The following is a 20238-nucleotide window of genomic DNA, read 5'->3' on the forward strand; positions in this document are numbered from 1 at the left end:
GAGTATAAGGCTGTCTGACACCTAAGCTTAGGTGTGAAATTCTCACATACTAAATTTTTAATATTTTTTGTTTAATGAGTAAAATGTTTAGACTTCATGAATTTTATGAATTATAAAGAATTAATATGTACGTGTTTCACACCTAATCTTAAGTATCTTATAGCCATGATATAAGCTTACACGGGAAATCCTCACAATATGATATCTAATATTTGTTTGTAAAATTGATAAATAATTAGGCCTTCACGCTTTTTATAATTAAAATATTAGATTATGAGAGGTTTTTTTTTAACATTTTGACGGGGGACAATCGTATATTGATCTTCCTATTATATATATATATCAAACCCGGTTGGCCATTTCATATATGCATGGTAATTAAGTGAGTACTGGTCAGCAACTTCTAAATTTGGTGTACACTAAGTAGCTAGCTAGAGTTGCATATATATATATATGGCCGTCGGACGTCAACTTTTCAGCCATACAACACAAGCATTGGTCTATTACTATAAACAACTACCAATTCAAAACATGCTTGATTTTGATTTCCTTTGCGGTACGTATGTCACCCGTGAAAGCAACTATGCAATAGCTATTTAGTTTGTTAAGTTTCTTTCAAATGTACTTGCCATAATATATGGGGATATATGGGCCTTCAAGTAATCTTGCTTACATTTTGTTTGTTTCTATTAATTAAATTTAGGGAGGGAAACACCATCAGTTGCTGCAATCATTAACCCTGCTGGTGCTGGCGGATTTCATAACTTATTTTTTGGCCAACACCAAATCCTCATACCACTCTATTCTAGGTCTCTCTCTTTCTCTCTCCCAAAAATTTACTCATGATATTTTATTTTATTTGAGATCAGTTAATTTAATTGTTTACCCTCTATTTGATATATACTACTAAGTATAATTTATTTTATTCGAAACAGTTAATCTTGGTCAAATATATGAGTGTTTGCTTACAGTGTTACGACTGGCCAGTGGTTGGATTAGTTGGCTATGTCGGGATCGATCACCACAACGAAAGAAATCAACACGACAATAACCAATAACAAAGTAAACAAGAAAAACAAACGACACAATATTACTTGGTTCGACTCAATGATTCTAATCCACTACCACAAAATCACTACAAACGTTGGATTACAAGAATGGAAAAAATTCACTCTCGACAATCTATAATCCCTCACCAATTTCACTCTTACAAGAAACTCCCACCTCTCAAGAATTTCTCACACAAGAATAAATTACTAAAACCTCTAACAATGACTCCTATATATATAGGCAACCCACCAAGGTATTTTTCCTCCCTTACCAATGTGGGACAAAAACTTTGGGTCAATATTCATCAAATCCTTCCTTGACCCAAATTCCCTAATATCTCAACTCTATCCGAGAAATGCTCTCTTTTCTCGGTCTTCTTTAGCTTCTTGTTCTCGAAACAAGTCCTACCAAATAGGGATTCACCATCCGAGTAACATATATTCTTCGAATTTCTCCATCCTCGAAGAAGTAGCCGATCTCTCATGTACACCTTCAAAGTATTTCTGTTTTCAACATAACGGTACCCACGGGATGTCAAAACTCCAAGTGAAGTTATATTTGTCGACACACCCAGAATATACTTCACATTCAAAGCGGTCTTCACAACTCCATCATGAAGTTTGAAGCGCACACTCCCAACACCTTCAACCTTCATCTTTTGCTTGTTACCCACTTTGATATCACTAAACTGCCCGTTCCTATTAAATGTATCAAACATAGCCCGATCATTACAAATGTGTACTGAGGCTGCATTATCAAACACCCACTTTGGTTTTTCATCCTTCAATATTCTCCCACTAGAACTTTCTGCCAACATAAACTCACTATTACAATCATCAACCAAAATCGCCTTTTCATTGTCCTTTTTCTTTACCTTTGAATCTCGTAACCTATTTAAGTCTTCACGAAAATGAGGACAACGAATTTGCATATGACCTTTCCCCCCACAATAGTAGCAGTCTATCGTACTCATGTCTTGATCTCCCCGCGCTCGAGACTTTGAACGCCCTCTTGAACTACCACGGTTAAAACTAGAGCCGATCCTAACTAAATTGATGCCCGAGAGATGATAGCCAAAATTTGCCCCTACCAAAATTTTGTCGGAAAATAAACATAAGGCTAACAACGTTGTCAAATTATGGGCTTATATATATACCAATCCTATTTTAAAAAAAATAAGATGTTACATTTACAAGTTGATAAAGTAAAATGCGATTTAAAAGTTCCATATTGACGATCACTGAAATTGATGTATTTCTTTGCGTTTTGAAATAAAAACATTTATTATTGTATATTGTAATTGTCGATATTAGCTAAAAAAACTACTTTTAATACATACAAATTTCTAATTCGTTCGATCTCTCTTGACTTAAAATATTTTGTAAATAATTTTCAACAAAAACAAACTATTGATTTTCCCAAATAGTCTTAAATCAACAAAACAATATAATTATTACTTCTTAATCATCAAGCATCTAAAGTTTTAAATCACAATTTATGAAACATTAATAGAATGTTTACAAGAATCTTAAATGCTTATAATATCAAAACCTTTATTATCATAAAATATATACAAACCATGTAGCTTAATATTGAAAGAAAAATATGGGCCTGTCTGCATAGTTTCTATTCAACAAAAGAGAAAAAAACCAAAGACCCACATAATTAAGGACTAATATAAAATATTTGATTGTTATAAGGACTTGTGAATAAAAAAAAAGTTAGATTGTTGATCTTCTTCATAAAAAAACCATCTCAAAGAAACTTCATTAAAACACAAATTTAAGTTTTACTTTCAATTCTAACCTCACCATAACTAGATAACACATAGTTCACTCCTTATTAAACATACTCACCGTAAAACTCAAAATCTGCTCAGATCTAGTGGTGGATGACCCTAAAAATTTCTGCCCCTTATTAGTCTCTGCTGAGGGCTGTCGCCTAGCCCGCCCCTGGCCTGGCTAAAACCTCTTTCTCTTTCGAGATCATTTGTAACTAATATTTTCTTGCCACTCGAGAAAATATCACTTCCATTCATTCTTTCATTATCCCGTAAAGCTTTTGACACATCCTCAAGTTTCAAAGTGGTTCTCCCTGTCAACATAGTCTCCACAAACGACTTATAGGATTTTGGCAATGATGACAATAATAACAAGTCTTGCTCTTCCTCTTTCGTAACCTCATCAACATTAAACAACTGACAAACCAACTAATTAAAAGAATTAATATGATCATGGAAATTACCTCCTTCTTCGAGTTTCAGTATAAATAGATCCATCTTCAAAAATAGCCGATTTGTCAACGACTTTGAAGCATAGATGCCCGCAAGCTTATCCCAAATTCCCTTCGGCATGTTCTCTTTCAAAACACTATATTTAATCTCGGGAGCAAGTGCCAAAGTGCCAACCTGATTGTACTCGAAGCCATTTTCTGCATCGTCTTCCAAACATCATCTTTTATATCATCCGGTTTTGACTCTTGTAAAGCTTCATCTATACCTTGTTGTACCAACACATCTTCAATAGTCATCCTCCAAACCGTGAAATCCATGTTCTCATCAAATATGAGGATCGAGAACTTTGAACCATGACTATTCATCTTTTCTCAACAAATATCCGCAACAAACAACTCAAGAACAATAAAAAACCAACAAAATATTGTTTTGAAATAACTCACCAAAAGAAAAGATTTTGACAGAAACTTCGAAAACTTATATCTCACTCTAGGAAGCTCAAATCAACAAACCCAATGGTGAAAGTATAGATATATGTGACCTAAATCTTCTCAAAAATCACGATGATCCAACGGCGAACAAAGTCACGATGCTCGTTTTCCTATAGCTGCGCAGAAAACCCACCTGATTTCTGCAGCTAACTTCGAAAAATAATATCTCGCGATTAAAAACTCCAATCAAAATTCTGTATGGTGAGATCTTGGATCTATGTGTTGTGAATCTACTACTTAAGTTTCACAATGATCCAACAGATCTTGGATCTATGTGTTGTGAATCTACTAAGATATATGTGTTGTGAATCTACTGCTTAAGTTTCACAACGATCCAACGGCTAACAAGAGAGATCCGTCACTTTTACCACCGTTGCACAGAAAGTAAGGCTGGCAATTTTGACACGAAACCTGTTAACACGAAACGACCTGTTCTTAACAGGTTCCGTGTCTTAACAGATCTGGAACTGTTAAGTCACGAGATATTGTCGTGTTTTAACAGGTCCGGACCTGTTAAGGACATGTTAAGCCATGCATATATATATATATATATAGGGTAAAGTTATTTTGAGAACCCTTTTTTTGCGAGACCTTTGAGAACTTTTCAAATCAAGCCCAACCGATGATTGTTCTTTACATGAAAATTGTTTTTTATTGTTTTTCGAATAACTTATGTGTAATTTTAAAGTTTATAATTGTGTGGAGGCATTGATTATCATTCGTTATACATATATGTGAAGATTTGGATTCTTGATCACATGTGCACGTATATTGCTATGATCACATATATGCAAGTCGATCACATGTAATCATAGCAATATTCGTGCACATATGATCAATAATCCAAATCTCCATATAATTGTATAACGGATGATAATCTATGCCTCCACACAATTATAAACTTTAAAATTACACAAAAGTTATTTAGAAAACAATCAAAAAATAATTTTCATGTAAAGAATAATCATCGGTTGGGCTTGATCTGAAAAGTTCTCAAAGGTTCTCACAAAAAAAGTTCTCAAAATAACTTTTCACTATATATATATATATACCATGTTAAAACTATGAAACCCTAAATACCTTTTAATTCTAAATTCTAATACGCCTCCTTGCAGCCCTGCTCCCGTAGTCCCACCCCTCCTTCTCTTTATGGTTTCTTAATTCATCAATCCATCCATATCCACATCAATCCGCAAAGATCTTCATCTCGATCCGAAACAACCATAAATCCATCATCAACCTTCATCTCGATCCGAAACAAATAACCGATCTTCATTAATCCATCATCAATCTTCAACCTTCTTGCATATTAATTCTGCTACTTGATTAATAACCGATCTGAAACAAATTAATAACCGATCTTCATCAATCATCAACTCATCTTCATCTCGATTATATGTTATTTTTTTTCTTGTTATTTTTTTTTGTTTTCAATTTATATGTTAAGTTTTATTATCATTCTTCATTAATATATTATATATATATGATTAATTAATGAAAGTATTAGTTAAGTTTTATAATTTTATAACCGAAAAACTTATCCTTTACAAGTTTGCTATTGCTTTCAATCTATTTTGCTACTGTTTGCAATCTATTAGCTATTGTGCTGTTGTTAGCTACTCTTTTCTGTTCGTTTTCATATGTAATATGTTTCTGCAAGTTTGCAATCTGTTTTGCTACTGTTTGCAAGACTTTCTGGAACTTTTGTATTGTTAATTTGTTGATGATTTTGTTAAAAGTATTAGTTAAGACTCAAGACTTCAACATTTTATAGAATTTATGTAAACAGATTCTTACAGGTTCTTAACAGGTGTACCTGTTAAATTTCGTGTCGTGTTCATGTCCCGAAAAAATGACATGAAATTCTTAACTGGTCGTGTTCGTGTTTATGCTTAACAGGTTTGTGTCTTAACAGGTTTCGTGTGACCTGTTATGCTATCCTTAACAAAAAGTACCAAACCCTAAAAAACGAATTTTCTTGTTTTCTATTGATTGGATTCCCCCGAATGCGTGATTTCTTCTCCCCGTACCTCAGCTCTGATACCATTTTGTTGGGATCGATCACCAGAATGAAAGAAATCAACACGACAATAACCAATAATAAAGTAAACAAGAAAAAACAAACGACACAATATGTACTTGGTTTGACTCGATGAGTCTAATCCACTACCACGAAATCACTACAAACGTTGGATTACAAGAATGGAAACGCTCACCCTCGACAATCTATTATCCCTCACCAATTTCACTCTTATAAGAAACTCTGAATTCTCAAGAATTTCTCACACAAGAATGAATTACTAAAACCTGTAACAATGACTCCTATTTATATAGGCAATCCACTAAGGTATTTTTCTTCCCTTATCAATATGGGACAAAAACTTTGGGTCAATAATCATTAGGCTAACATGTCAAATTAAATGGATTTACTTAACTATCATAGATTAAAATAAAATTTTATTTTTTTTAATGAGTTAGTAGTTAAAAAGTTGGATGGCATTATTAAACACATTAATAGTTGATGAATTTCAACATGTCAAAAAATTTGAGGTTACTTTTTTAAAGATATACTATCTTGGTTATTTTACTTGACTTATTTGAAACATTTCCTTTTAGCTAGTATGTTGAAAGTGATTCATGTATGTTTGCTTCGATATGTTGGTACAAGTTTGTTTCATATTTTGATATTTCGTGGTTGTCTTTTCAGAGTCCAAATCCTCTCTTTGAGCTAATTTTATTGTTTTTGACTCGTTTAAGATGGATTACATCCAAAATCGACCCATTGAAAAGTAAATTGGTCAAAAATTACTACGTCTAAGTCGGTCTAGATTCGTTTACAATTGGCATGATGTCTTGCCTTTTTGGGTTTGACATTGTTATTGCAGTGTTGAAGATGCTTGTGCTGTCCATCCTACTGCTGATGTGTTTATAGATTTTGGTTCGCACAGAAGGTTATATTTATGGCATGTGATATATAACTTATATAGTGATCCTTTCTTGTTCTGATTAATTATTGTTTTGCAAGAAATGCTCGCTAATAAGTTTGATATATTGTTTGATATATTGGTGGCAGTGCTGCTACATCATCCAAGCTTGCACTTACACAAGCTACCATCAGAATAGTAGCTATTATAGCTGACGGTATCCCTGAATCAGACCTCATGGAACTGATTGATTATGCCAAGTCAAACAACAAGGTATGAGATTTAGTAAGAGCTCAAGTATTAATAATATGCTCTTCATAAGTGGATCAACCACACAATAATAACCAAAAGATCTACTATGTCAATAAGACGAACTCAACATAAAACTTAGAATTAGAAAAATAGAAAGAAAAATATCAACCAACCAATATGATCAAACTGAACAAACCCTAATTAGGGCCGGTATTGAGTTGTTTGATGCTTAGTGCAAGACGATTTTAAAATACTCCTATAAAATTTTGTAAACAAACACCAATTATTTTTAAAGATCTAAAACCATAAGAAACCTCATTTTTAACTATAATCTTTTGTAATTTGATATCAAAGTATTCTGCTACAGATGATTGTAGTTATTTACAGTCATCTAAAAAAATTCGTTGACTAATTAGTTAATCGATATTAGGTGGTTTTCACGGTAGTATATTACATTACATTAGATTTATAGTCACAAAACACAATAATAGTGTTAATTAGATCAACTCAAAATGGAAGGGGTTAAAGTAACACTCTGTATATTTCAAGGGTAGGAGGTGAGAATAATGTAATTACAGACTATACTTTTTTATTAGTTTATCTTCTCTTTTTCCCAAAATTCATGCACCAATTGGAAAATATTATATTACACAAACCCATATTTGGAAAACATATTTTATGCCCCTTGTCAGTATGATGCAGTGTGATGCTCACGGCTATACGCCCTTCCCGCCCTCATGCATGACCGGCTCTGAACCTAATGGATGATAATTTTTGGATATAGATGTGAAAGGGTAAATGGTGACAACCCTCTGGTCTCATGTATTGGCTTGGTACCCATAGCACACACCACACATAAAACTCATACCCGGTGATTGACCATTCTCACACATGGATCACAAGATATAGTTTTCCCATTTGCCTTCGTCAAGATTTAAATATGTGACTTACATCATTAATCTTTGAGCCCATGTAGTCACATGGCGGTACCTGCTGATGATCAAATGGTTTATGGATATAGATATGAAGTGTATGCATATATTAAATGACACAAATATGGGTTGTTGACCTTAAGGGTGATGTGGGTGGTTGCCAACTTAACAAAAGTTGGCATGCTTTTTCAACCAATAAAGGGGGGGGGGTCCTATTGCCCTTTTCATTCTCCCAATGACATCCCCAAATGGGGCGACCGAAGCAATTAGAGTAACAAGTCGCCCCTTTTGAGGGGTGTCTTTGGGCAAATCAAAGTAGCAATAGAAGGAGAACCAATAAAAACATTCCACATTAAAACTCACCAAAGAGGATTGGAAGTGGTTGCCAACCTAGCAAAACTTATAAGTCAAATACTAAGGGTTAAGTCAGAAAATAAGCCTCAAAAAGCCTCACCTATTTTGCTTACTGATGTTTCTTCTCCGTCCGCATACCTATGCCGATGCCGCATGCCACATGCCACACAGTGACAAAAGATTGGGAGTAATGTAACCACTTGCCAAATTGTGGTACAACTTTAATTTGCCGGCCACACCCATCATCCTAAGAGGTTACTATACTAGTATTTAGGCCTCCCTCAACGACCTTTTCCTTACTTCTTCCTCACTGTGACATCATCTTTTTTATCTCTAAAAAGACCTCTTTCTCACCTCTTACTCTCCTTAAATAAATATATAATTGCCACAAATACCAGTACAGCTCATTCTCGACAATCTATAACCCCTCACCGAATTTCACTCTTTACTAGAAACTCTCAAGAATTTCTCACACAATAATAAATTACATAAAACCTCAACTAATAACTCCTATAATATAGACAAGACACAAAGGTAGTTCTGTACGCATACCAATGTGGGAGAAATGCACTTTTCTCCCGGTCTTCTTCACTTTCTGGTTCTTGAATTTTACCATCCCCGAAGAACTAGTCTATCTCTCATGTACACCTTCAAAATATTTCTTCTTCCAAAATAACCGAGTTTCAGTGAGTACAAATCCATCTTCAGAAATAACCGATTCATCAACTTTGTAGCATAAATGCCGGCAAGCTTATCCCAAATACCCTTCGATCCGTTATCTTTCAAAACACTATATTTAATCTCGGAGCAAGTGCCAACCTGATTGTACTCTAAGCCTTCTTTTGCATCGTCTTCCAAACATCATCGATCATATCATCTGGTTTTGTCTCTTGTAAAACTTGATCAATACCTTCTTGTACCAACACGTCTTCAATAGTGATCCTTCAAACCGTGAAATCCAACTTCCCATCAAATATCGGGATCGAAAACTTTGAACCATCACTATCCATCTTTACTTAAAAGTATCTGTAACAAACAACTCAAAAACAATAAAAACCAACAAATATTGCTCAGAAAACAACTTACTCAACAAGTGAATCTGGCAGAAACTTCGAAAAATAATATATCATTGTAGGATTCTCAAATCAAAAAACCCAACGGTCGAAACTTATATCTATATGTTCTGAACCTCCAGATCTAAAATCACAATGATCCAACAGTGAACGAAGCAACGATGCTCGTTTTCCTACAGCTGCGCAGAAAATCCAACTGATTTCTGCAGCCAAATTCGAAAATTAATTATATCGCTATTGAAACCTCCAATCAAACTTTTAAACGATCAGATCCTGGATCTATGTATCGTGAAGCTACTGCTCAAGTTTTACGAAGATGCAACGGATAACGAACAAGATCCGTCACTTTTACCACCGTGCACAGAAAGTAACAAAACCCTAAAAAACGAATTTTCCACCGAGCGTGTGATTTCTTCATTCCATGTTAGTAAGAGTATATATGTTAAGAAATGCGGTCATGGAACAACCTGTGGTATCTTATCTGATCTGTGATGATAATTCCAGATTGTTATCGGGCCAGCAACTATTGGTGCTATTAAAGCAGGAGCTTTCAAAATCGGTGACACTGGTGGAACAATTGACAATATTATTCAATTCAAGCTGTATAGACCTGGCTCTATCGGTTTTGTATCCAATTCTGTGTGTAAACAAGCTCCCTCCCTCCCTATCTATCTATATTATCATCGATCAACGTATTATTGTACTGAAGTCCTAAAATTTTAGTGAAACCACTGAGCAATAATATTTATCATATATGAACTCATCTCTAGGGTGGCATGGCTAATGAGTTATACCACATGATCGCACGTGTGACCGATGGAATCCATGAAGGTAACTAACTCACTCAAGTCACGTATAGTATGTTGTATTATTATGGGCTAAGTGCGCCGGAATGCACTCAACGAACTTTAGGGTTGTTTTATTGTATTTAGTAAACTTGAAAAGATGATTATAGTAAACATGGAACCAGTTTCCTATTTATAATATGTAAATCATTATTTTTATTGTGTGCATAAACTAATCCCAAAAAGTTATTGTGTGCATGCCACGTAAGTAGTCAAATGGTCAACGTGAAAGTGGTGACCGACTAACTTCTTACCCGGTAACTTTTGTTTACTATGGGACCTTTGAACAAGTTTCCTGAATACAATAAAACAAATCTAGAGTTCGTGTACACAATAACTTTTTGGGATTAGTTAACTGCATTCCGGTGCACTTAGTCCCATTATTATTATTATTATTATTATTATTATTATTATTATTATTATTATTATTATTATTATTATATTATTATTATTATTATTATTATTATTATTATTATTATTATTATATTATTATTATTATTATTATTATTATTATTATTATTATTATTATTATTATTATTATTATTATTATTATTATTATTATTATTATTTATTATTATATTATTATTATTATTATTATTATTATTATTATTATATTATTATTATTATTATTATTATTATTATTATTATTATTATTATTATTATTATTATTATTATTATTATTATTATTATTATTATTATTATTATTATTTATTATTATTATTATTATTATTATTATTATTATTATTATATTATTATTATTATTATTATTATATTATATTATTATTATTATTATTATTATTATTATTTATATTATTATTATTATTATTATTTTATATTATTATTATTATTATTATTATATTATTATATTATTATATTATTATTATTATTATTATTATTTATTATTATTATTATTATTATTATTATTATTATATTATTATTATTATTATTATTATATTATTATTATTATTATTATTATTATTATTATTATTATTATTATTATTATTATTATTATTATTATTATTATTATTATTATTATTATTATTATTATTATATTATTATTATTATTATTATTATTATTATTATTATTATTATTATTATTATTATTATTTTATTATTATATTATTATTATTATTATATTATTATTATTATTATTATTATTATTATTATTATTATTTTATTATTATTATTATTATTATTTTATTATTATTATTATTATTATTATTATTATTATTATTATTATATTATTATTATTATTATTATTATTATTATTATTATTATTATTATTGTGCACGTTAATTGAATTTAATGAGGATGATGTTATATAACGAATTTAATGATTTAGGTATTACTATCGGAGGAGATGCTTTCCCAATCTGTATGATCTCCGATCATGTTTTGCGTTTCAACAACATCTATCAGGTATGTACCTTGTTAGCTACTTTTCATGAGTATGTAGCATTAATTAAGAATTCTGATGCAGTTCACACGCATTCGAATGGCTTAAGAACAAAAGGATTAATCAAAGACCGAAATCATTGACAAAACGTCAATATTCTTATGAATCTCAAAACAAAAGCTATCTAAATACAACAAACTTATCTTCTATAAATACTTTTCCAAGATCCTAAAGATAAGGAAAGTAATGAAACTAAAATAATCAAAGATTTGAAATAAAAATGTGATAAACTAAAATTATAGATAACTATAAAAAAATAGGAAACTTTATTTTAGCTTATTATTCTGGCTTATCATCCAAGTCGGGTCTTAACCGCATCATTCTCTCTCTCTCTTCAAAAAAAACTCGTCCTCGAGTTTTGCTTCCCTCGTCAAAACCGCCGGGATCAAAAGGAACAACAATGTGATCCCCATTCATTATTATCATGATGACCCGCTTAAATAGCTTAATTTCTCGAGGGATCTCGCCTAGCTCAAGACTTGTATCACTCGGGTTGAACAGAACACCGCGTTGCATCTTGTTTCGCTTTGATGACAAAAACTGAGTTTTTACAACTCGTTGTGGGCATGCGACCACCTCCATATTGATATTGCAGATTCCACGAAATTCCATTCGAAATTTGAAAGTCAATTCGTAGCTAGGATACAAGATGATATTTTCCCATATTATTAGCACCTTCAAGAGTATAACTAACTTGCAAAAAAAATTCCCAAAACACGACAAAGGATCATAAGCCAATGGTACATTATCTTTATTGCTTTTTTGAAAGTGAAGTCCACCTTCACCGTTAAACAAATTGACCAAACTCTTTACAAGCCCACTAATTTCAGCAGCCTTCAATCCCTTAAAACACGAAACAAACGGGTTATAATTCATGATTCGAACTTCACAAACATCACCATTTAACTACAAATACCATTCTTCATCTTCATACTCATCAAACATGGGAGGTGATTGATAAAGGGTGCTACAATTCCCAAGATACTCTTCCTTCCCAAAGTTCTTATCCCGGATGAAAGGCTCTGAGTCGGTTTCTTGAAAGTTGTAACCATTGCATCCTCTTTCCCAATGATCTCACCCCAGATGACATCCTTTGGGTCAGTTTCTTGAATCTTGCGATCTTGTGAATAGAACACGATTTCATCGCTGCCTCTTTCGGCGATTCGACGAGTAAAAAAGTGGTTCTCATCACGCATAGCCATTTGAATTAACCTGACCTCTGATACCAACTGTGCAGTTTCGCACGCAATCAAATGGCTCAATGCTAATAGATTAAATCAAAGACCATAATCGAACCAAAGGGTTCTAAGAACACAAGTTCTGTATTTTTTCATATCAGCAAAAACTGAATTACAATAGAAAGACTCCCTATTTAAATAAAAAAACCATTCCAAGATAAACTAGGAAACACACCACAAAATTAGGAAACAAATAAAATAATAGCTAAAACAAAGCAACTTGTAGAACTCCCTAAAGATGATGTAACTCTTCTGACCTATCTTTTAAGCCCAACCAAATCCGTAGGCCCTGATGCAGTTTCTCACGCAATCAAATGGCTCAAACACTAACGATGAGTCAAAGACATAGATTGAACCTAAGGGCTCTAAGAACACACGTTCTTTAATTTTATAAAAAACTCAAAACTGTTTTACAATGAGAAAACCCTATGCTATATAAAGGAAAAAGAATCCTAGTTAAATTAGGAAACATAAACAGAAAATAAAGTTAAAAAATAGATAATAATAATATAATATTGTTCCAACAACTTGCACACCAAGTAAACGTAGGTCTGGTTCAAAATTATCTTCACGAGCCGGGCTGTGGGCCTGATGGGTTGACTATTGCATCATTCTCTCTCTCTTTAGAAAAAACTCGTCCTTGAGTTTTGATGACTTTAAACACCAACCAACCACCTGGATCGAACACATAGTTTATTCCTCTAATTTGGCCATCAAGCTTAGTAGTGGCATCATCAGGTTTTGTCTACCCAAGAGGCAGAAAATATTTCAGTTCGTCTGGCCTATCAACATCAATTCTTTCATTAATCTTGTTATAACAACATGCCCAATTCCCAAATTTGCAACAATAATATTAGTACATGGACTTAAACGTAGACCTGGTTTAGTATTGGATTCCAGCTCACCAACCTGGACTTTATCATCGGGAACTTTATTCTTGTCAACTTGATCTCTCAAAAATTTTTGGATCCAGTAGGATCACCCTTACCCGTAGCTCCGGTACTAGTCACCCAAGCATACCATTCTTTGTCCTCGTATACATCATACACAGGAGAAGATTCATAGATAGAATCGTCATTGGTAAGATACTCCTCGTCGCCGGTGGACTCATCCCAGACGGGTTGAGCTGGTTTCGTTTCCTCCAATGCCGACAAACTACTACTTAAAGGATGCTCCTCATCCCCAGCCGGCTCGTCCTAGATGGGTTCTTCTGGTTCTGTTTCCTCCAACATTAGGGGGTATTGTAGTTGTCCAACCCGCATAGCCGCCCCAATCCACAGGTAAGCCATGAAGATTATTGGATTTGCAATCAAACAGATCTGAAGCACCTCCACCGTTGCCTCTCTCGGAGATTCTACGAGTAAGATACCGATTTCCACAACGAGCCATTTGAACAACCATAGCTCTGATACCACGTGATGCAGTTCACCCGCATTCAAATCGCTCAAGAACAAAAGGATTATTCAAAGACCGAAATCATTTACAAAACGTCAATATTCTTATAAATTTCAAAACAAAAACTATCTTAATACAAGAAACTTATCTCCTATAAATACTTTTCCAAGATCCTAAAGATAAGGAAAATAATGAAAACAAAATAATCAAAGATTTGAAATAAAAATGTGATAAACTAAAATTATAGATAACTATAAAAAAATAGGAAACTTTATTTTAGCTTATTATTCTAGCTTATCATCCAAGTCGGGTCCTAACCGCATCAAATTCAATATATATTGTGATCATTAGTTTTGGTGTGTGACTGATTAGGTAAAGATGATAGTTGTGGTTGTGGAAGCCGTGCAGTCCTTAGTAGAAGTTCTTACATCAGGAAAAATCAACAAACCAGTATGTGTATTATGGATCAATAATGTGCGGCTCTTCAAGTCTGGGGATCAATTCAATATTTCTGTATGTGGGCTAACTTATCTACTCGTTATTTTACTCATTGATCCATCCGGCCTATATATACACACACCCCTGCTCGTTATTTAACTGTACTTATTAGCAGGGAGACGAGAGCAGTTGTGGTCAATTGGAAGCTCTTAAGGATGCCGGGGCAATTGTCTCCTCATCATACGAAACATTTGAAGTTTCAATCAAACAAACATTTAACAAGTTGGTAATTAGGCCTCAATAACTACTTGTCTTCTTCTATTTTTTTTTTTATCATGCATTTCCTAATTTCCCTTCAACTATATCATATGACTGGCTGGGGAGTTCTTTTAGACCGAGGAAGGCAAGATTGTGCCAATTATTAAGGAAGTCACTCCTCCTCAAATCCCCGAGGATCTCACCACAGCAATGAAGAGTGGAAAAGTGAGAGTGCCAACTCGTATCGTGTCAACCATTTCTGACGAAAGAGGTACTGTATTAATTGAGAACATACAAAAGCATATACTTAAAGTAGCAATTCAAATACTCACAAGCTGGCTCTACAATAATTCGGCGCTTAGCAATCGCTTTAGGCTCCCAAAAATCTAAGGCCTCAATTTTTTGTATAGTAGCATTAGTGTTTGAATTTTGGGCTCCCAAAAATCTAAGGCCTCAATTTTTTGTATATATTTTCATTTGAGTAACACCCTTATTGGTTACAACCTCTCTCTCTATATATTTTTTTCACTAGTAGTTCAACAACATAACATGAGTTACTTTTTATTGTTTACTTTAATTAGTATGTTAATGAACTAGGCCCCAAAATTGATCTCGCTTAAGGCCACAAAAAACTTTGAGCCGCCACTGCAAATACTCATCCTCTTTGATAACCATTACGACAGGTGTAGATGTACAATATGCTGGAGTACCATTATGCGTTATGCTTGAAAAAGGAATGGGGATTGGTGATGTCATTTCCTTATTATGGTTCAAACGAAGTCTTCCCCACTACTGCACAAAATTCATGGAGGTTTTATTTTAGCTTAATAATTTCTTATACTATATATAACGTACTTCATCAATGGATTTTTAAACACACATATATATTATATTACTGGATGATCATCAGATTTGTATCATATTATGTGCTGATCATGGTCCATGTGTATCTGGTGCTCACAACTCTATTGTAACTTCAAGGGCTGGAAAAGATCTTGTATCCTGTCTAGTTTCTGGTAATTAAATTAGATTAAGAGAAATGTAACGTAAATCAATACGTGGTTTAATTTGGATATATATATATATATACATATATATACATATAGATTATTTGGAGTATGTAGTGATAATTGCTTAATGGTCTGAAACAGGCTTGCTAACAATCGGCCCCCGTTTTGGTGGTGCCGTTGATGATGCTGCTCGGTATTTCAAGGATGCTTATGACAGGGTACGTGACTTTTCTGTTTTGTGTAGTGTGTATGTGTGCATTATATTATATATCTGTAATAAACACGTTTTTTCCGTGTAATTTGACACTATATATTTTGCTTTGGGGGCGGGCAGAATCTTTCGCCATATGAGTTTGTTGAAGGTATGAAAAAGAAGGGTATTCGTGTTCCAGGAATAGGACATAGGTAAATCTCATATCTATATCTATATATACGAACCTCTTTTCTATATATACTATTATTATATATTATATAAAAGTTGTGAAAAAAAAGTTCATGTGAGAACCATTTGAATTGAAAGAACCATGAGAACTTTTAAATTATAACTTAATATTCATACGTGTATACTATATGTGACCAAATTTATGAACATGTGAACATATCAAGTTATACATAATATTACCTATGTTCATATGTGAATAATTCTCGAGTGAACCTTACCCAGTAGTGATTGCTATTTTTATTTATCGTACAATTTATTGTTGTTTTTAGTAGTAGCAACAACATTAAATGATGGATTTAACGTACGTATTGTTTGATGAAATTTGAAGGATTAAGAGAGGCGATAACAGAGATAAACGAGTGGAGTTGCTTCAACAGTTTGGTTACACGAATTTCCCGTCAACCAAGTACATGGATTATGCAGTTAAGGTTGAGACCTACACTCTATCGAAGGCAAACAACTTGGTGATGAATATAGACGGTGCCATTGCTACCCTTTTCTTGGATCTGCTTGCTGGTAGTGGGTTATTTAGCAAACAAGAAATCGACGAGATAGTAAGCATTGGTTACCTCAACGGGCTCTTCGTGTTGGCTCGTTCAATCGGTCTCATTGGGTGAGTACCTACGTATCTACATATGGAAGATTGATCCAGCCCCCAAAATGTACACTCTTAAATTAATTAATTAAGCGCACCCACACACAATCTATCAAACCACGTACTTATATATAAAACATACCGGAAAATATATATATATTAGGTAAAATAAAACATTACCTATGTTCATCTTAGGAACTATTCTCACATGAACCTTATCCTGTATATATATATATATATATATTATTCAAATAATAAGTACCCAAGGGAGGGCAAGAAAACCATCGGACGAGGAAACCCAAAACGCAGCTTTGTTGGGTTGGGTTTGGGCCCGGGTCTACAGGTCTAGGGTCGGTATTGAGATCATTTTAAAATTTTTCTGCGGGTGGAGGTACGGGGACGGTTTTAGATGAAAACTCGCATACTGACCGTATACCCGAAACTGTCCCGAACCCATATCCCAACGTCCCGACCCTATATATTACACCTACCATTGAAACAGGTAGGGGCTAGTACCGACGCTGGGGAGCGAACATTACTAGTTTGAGAGAAATCACTTATATATATATGTAATAAGTGACAATTACACTTGATATGATGAAAATTTCTTGCCATTACAGTAGAGAAAACAACTTTTTAATAATTTATTGTTTTTTAACTAAGTGCTACTTTCATACAAAAAAGTAAATGTACATGCTGAGAACAATTCGCTAAACATGGACCTAAAATCTAAATGCAAGCAAATAATAATAGTGAACATGGAAATGAATATATCCTAATTACAAGCAATAAATTAAAAGTGGAGAGTGTAAGACTTCTCCAATGTTCAAACCGCAGGTATTCTGACGCATCTTTTGGGATGTTTGTTGTGCTGTTGGGTTTGAGGATTTGATACATAGGGTGTGATTTTTAGGCGAAACTTGTGAACGTATTGAGAATATATAAGATACATTTACATCTAATATGAATCCTGCCGACCACATTAAGTCCGTTGTTGAACAGGATTTTAAAAAAATCTCTGGGGAAACCCGTTACCTGACAGTTAGTAAATAGACAGGGGCCCTATCCGGTACTCCGGTCCGAGATTATCTAAACCCGGCCCATACCCGACCTGTTGACATCCCTATATGATGTATGTATGGTATTGTTTAGTTATTAAATCTGCTGTGCGCATACAGGCATACATTAGATCAGAAGAGGTTGAAGCAGCCGCTGTATCGTCATCCTTGGGAAGATGTTCTTTATGCCTGCCATGTGAAATGATCATTCATGTCATGTCATGCTAATGTAATTATTCGTTCGTGTTTATGCAACTCGGTTGGTTGCTGATAGGTCATTCTGGATGAGTGGGTCTTAGTTCATGCATGAAGCAAATCGAGCATCAGAGATTTAGTCTGAATATATTTAACTTAAGTGTGTATCTGCGTAATAGTTCGTGGGTACGTAGTTTTTAAGTTTGCAAGTTCTTAAGTAGTAATCATTTATTATTGCATGTGATTTGTTTCAGTATTGTACCTTTAATAAGCCGCTTTTGAGTTGAATGGATGCCGGCTAAACTTTTTCTTCCTGCTACTTTCGTCCCCAGAACACATCCGATTAAAAACTAGCTTCTTGTTAATTCGCTTGGCTCTGAGCTAACACTTGGTATCAAAGCTTGGTGTGTGATACGTTTACATGCACAAGGACAACATTTTTCAAGAAATGTATAGTTGGTTAACACCGCAATTTGAGTTAATTGTGCACCAAACCGCGTCGATAGGCTTTTCGGGTCAAAGGTGGTTTAAGGAAAAAACCATAAAGGGTTTTTAGGCTTTGTTGGCGATTCCCTGAAGGTATGAACGGTATTCCTTTACGCCAATGAAAATGTATAGAGATAGTAAATTATATTCGACTTAGGGTTTTATTTGGGATTTAGTTTAGTTCGTTCGGTGATCGTGTATGTTGGTTAGGGTTTATTGATGACATACCCCTCCAGCGGTACGCAGCCTTTGACATAATAACGTTGTGATACGAAGGTTCGTCCGTTACGAAAGTTTCCGCAGATAGATGAAAGGGATAAGGATTACTCCCCTAAAATATCAGGATTTGCCCTTATCATTTCCAACTGACAATTAGGAAAAATATATCCCTGGCTTAAGACTTAGGAAACCCTAAGCGGCCTATTTGTTCTCCAAGAACACTTCCCCTATAAAAGGAGGATCGCAAGACCCTTTAAAGGGCATTTACCTTAGCACATTCGATCACATATAGATCGAATAAAAACTCAATTGGCATAAAGAGGTTTACTCTACCTTTTGGGGAACCGCCAATAAACAACCATAAACTACCATCATCTCCCATTGTTCTAACCTCGGTTTGGTGCACAAACATTTGGCGCCATCCGTGGGACCGCATACTCAGATCCCATAACCACTCTAAATTCTGTTTTTTGTATCGAATCAAGAAAAAATGGTCGATGTTCCACCAGGATTCAGGCAAAGCTCCCAGCAGACGACTGGGAACGAGCCCGCTGGAAATTCTCCACCCAGATCTGGGCCAGCGACTGAAGCACCGATCAGTCGATCAGCAAACGAATCGTCGAACCGGTGAAACTGACCGCCCAAGTCAAACACAAGGGGTGCAAGGAGGGCTCACGCAAGGATCTCCATCTAGGACCCCGCAATTATTTGACCCATACTATATTATCCGGAATTATAGTCACATCAATCATACCATTAGGTATCTCCGAAACGTCGGAGCACTTGACGGCGTCACGAGGACGTTGAACTTCGATGATGAGACGAAAGATGACTATGATGCAGATACCCCTCCAAGGGGACTCCGATGATATCCTCGGGTCCCAAGATCCCGGGTCAGAACCGATTATGGGTTCGGGCTAGGAAGTGAGGGCCTTCGACCCCGAACACCTTCGCATCGGACGCAGCTAGAAGAAACCGAGGCGAGAGAACATGGTTTCTCGAGCTAGCATTCAGACCAACGTTCCCCCAGGACCCGTAGGACCTAGGGGTTAGCACTCCGATGTACCTCAATCAGGATCAGTTCCCGGAGGATCTAACGCAACGTATAGTACTCCATCTGGACACAACATTCCGACCGAAGGTTACCAAGGACCTTCGGGCCAGGCACCTCAAGGACCTTCGGGCCAGGCACCTCAAGGACCTTCGGGCCAAACACCTCAAGGACCTTCGGGCCAAACACCTCAAGGACCTTCAGGCCAGACTGAAAGTTTCTTTGCCACTGGATCAAACGAGA

At 34.6% G+C, this 20238-nt stretch overlaps 1 protein-coding gene across 3 annotated transcripts; it reads left to right on the forward strand.

The window, feature by feature from the left end:
* The first annotated feature begins 351 nt into the window (after positions 1-351).
* Positions 352-18527, forward strand: LOC122581282 (ATP-citrate synthase beta chain protein 1-like). 3 transcript variants are annotated; one of them, XM_043753481.1, is made up of 16 exons: positions 352-556; positions 704-809; positions 6660-6725; positions 6848-6971; positions 9814-9948; positions 10080-10140; positions 11497-11573; positions 14616-14756; positions 14854-14967; positions 15075-15210; positions 15623-15750; positions 15850-15955; positions 16091-16167; positions 16284-16354; positions 16720-17004; positions 18165-18527. In XM_043753481.1, the coding sequence occupies exons 1-16, from the start codon at positions 454-456 to the stop codon at positions 18247-18249; spliced, it is 1815 nt and encodes a 604-aa protein (XP_043609416.1). In that variant the 5' UTR covers positions 352-453; the 3' UTR covers positions 18250-18527. The 3 variants fall into 3 exon arrangements, with proteins under 3 accessions (XP_043609416.1, XP_043609417.1, XP_043609418.1); XM_043753482.1 differs by having other exon boundaries at positions 353-556; positions 14857-14967; XM_043753483.1 differs by lacking the exon at positions 6660-6725 and having other exon boundaries at positions 353-556.
* Positions 18528-20238: the final 1711 nt, after the last annotated feature.

This window comes from Erigeron canadensis, chromosome 9 (genome assembly GCF_010389155.1).
Source record: "Erigeron canadensis isolate Cc75 chromosome 9, C_canadensis_v1, whole genome shotgun sequence".
In the NCBI taxonomy this organism is placed as follows: Eukaryota; Viridiplantae; Streptophyta; class Magnoliopsida; order Asterales; family Asteraceae; genus Erigeron; species Erigeron canadensis.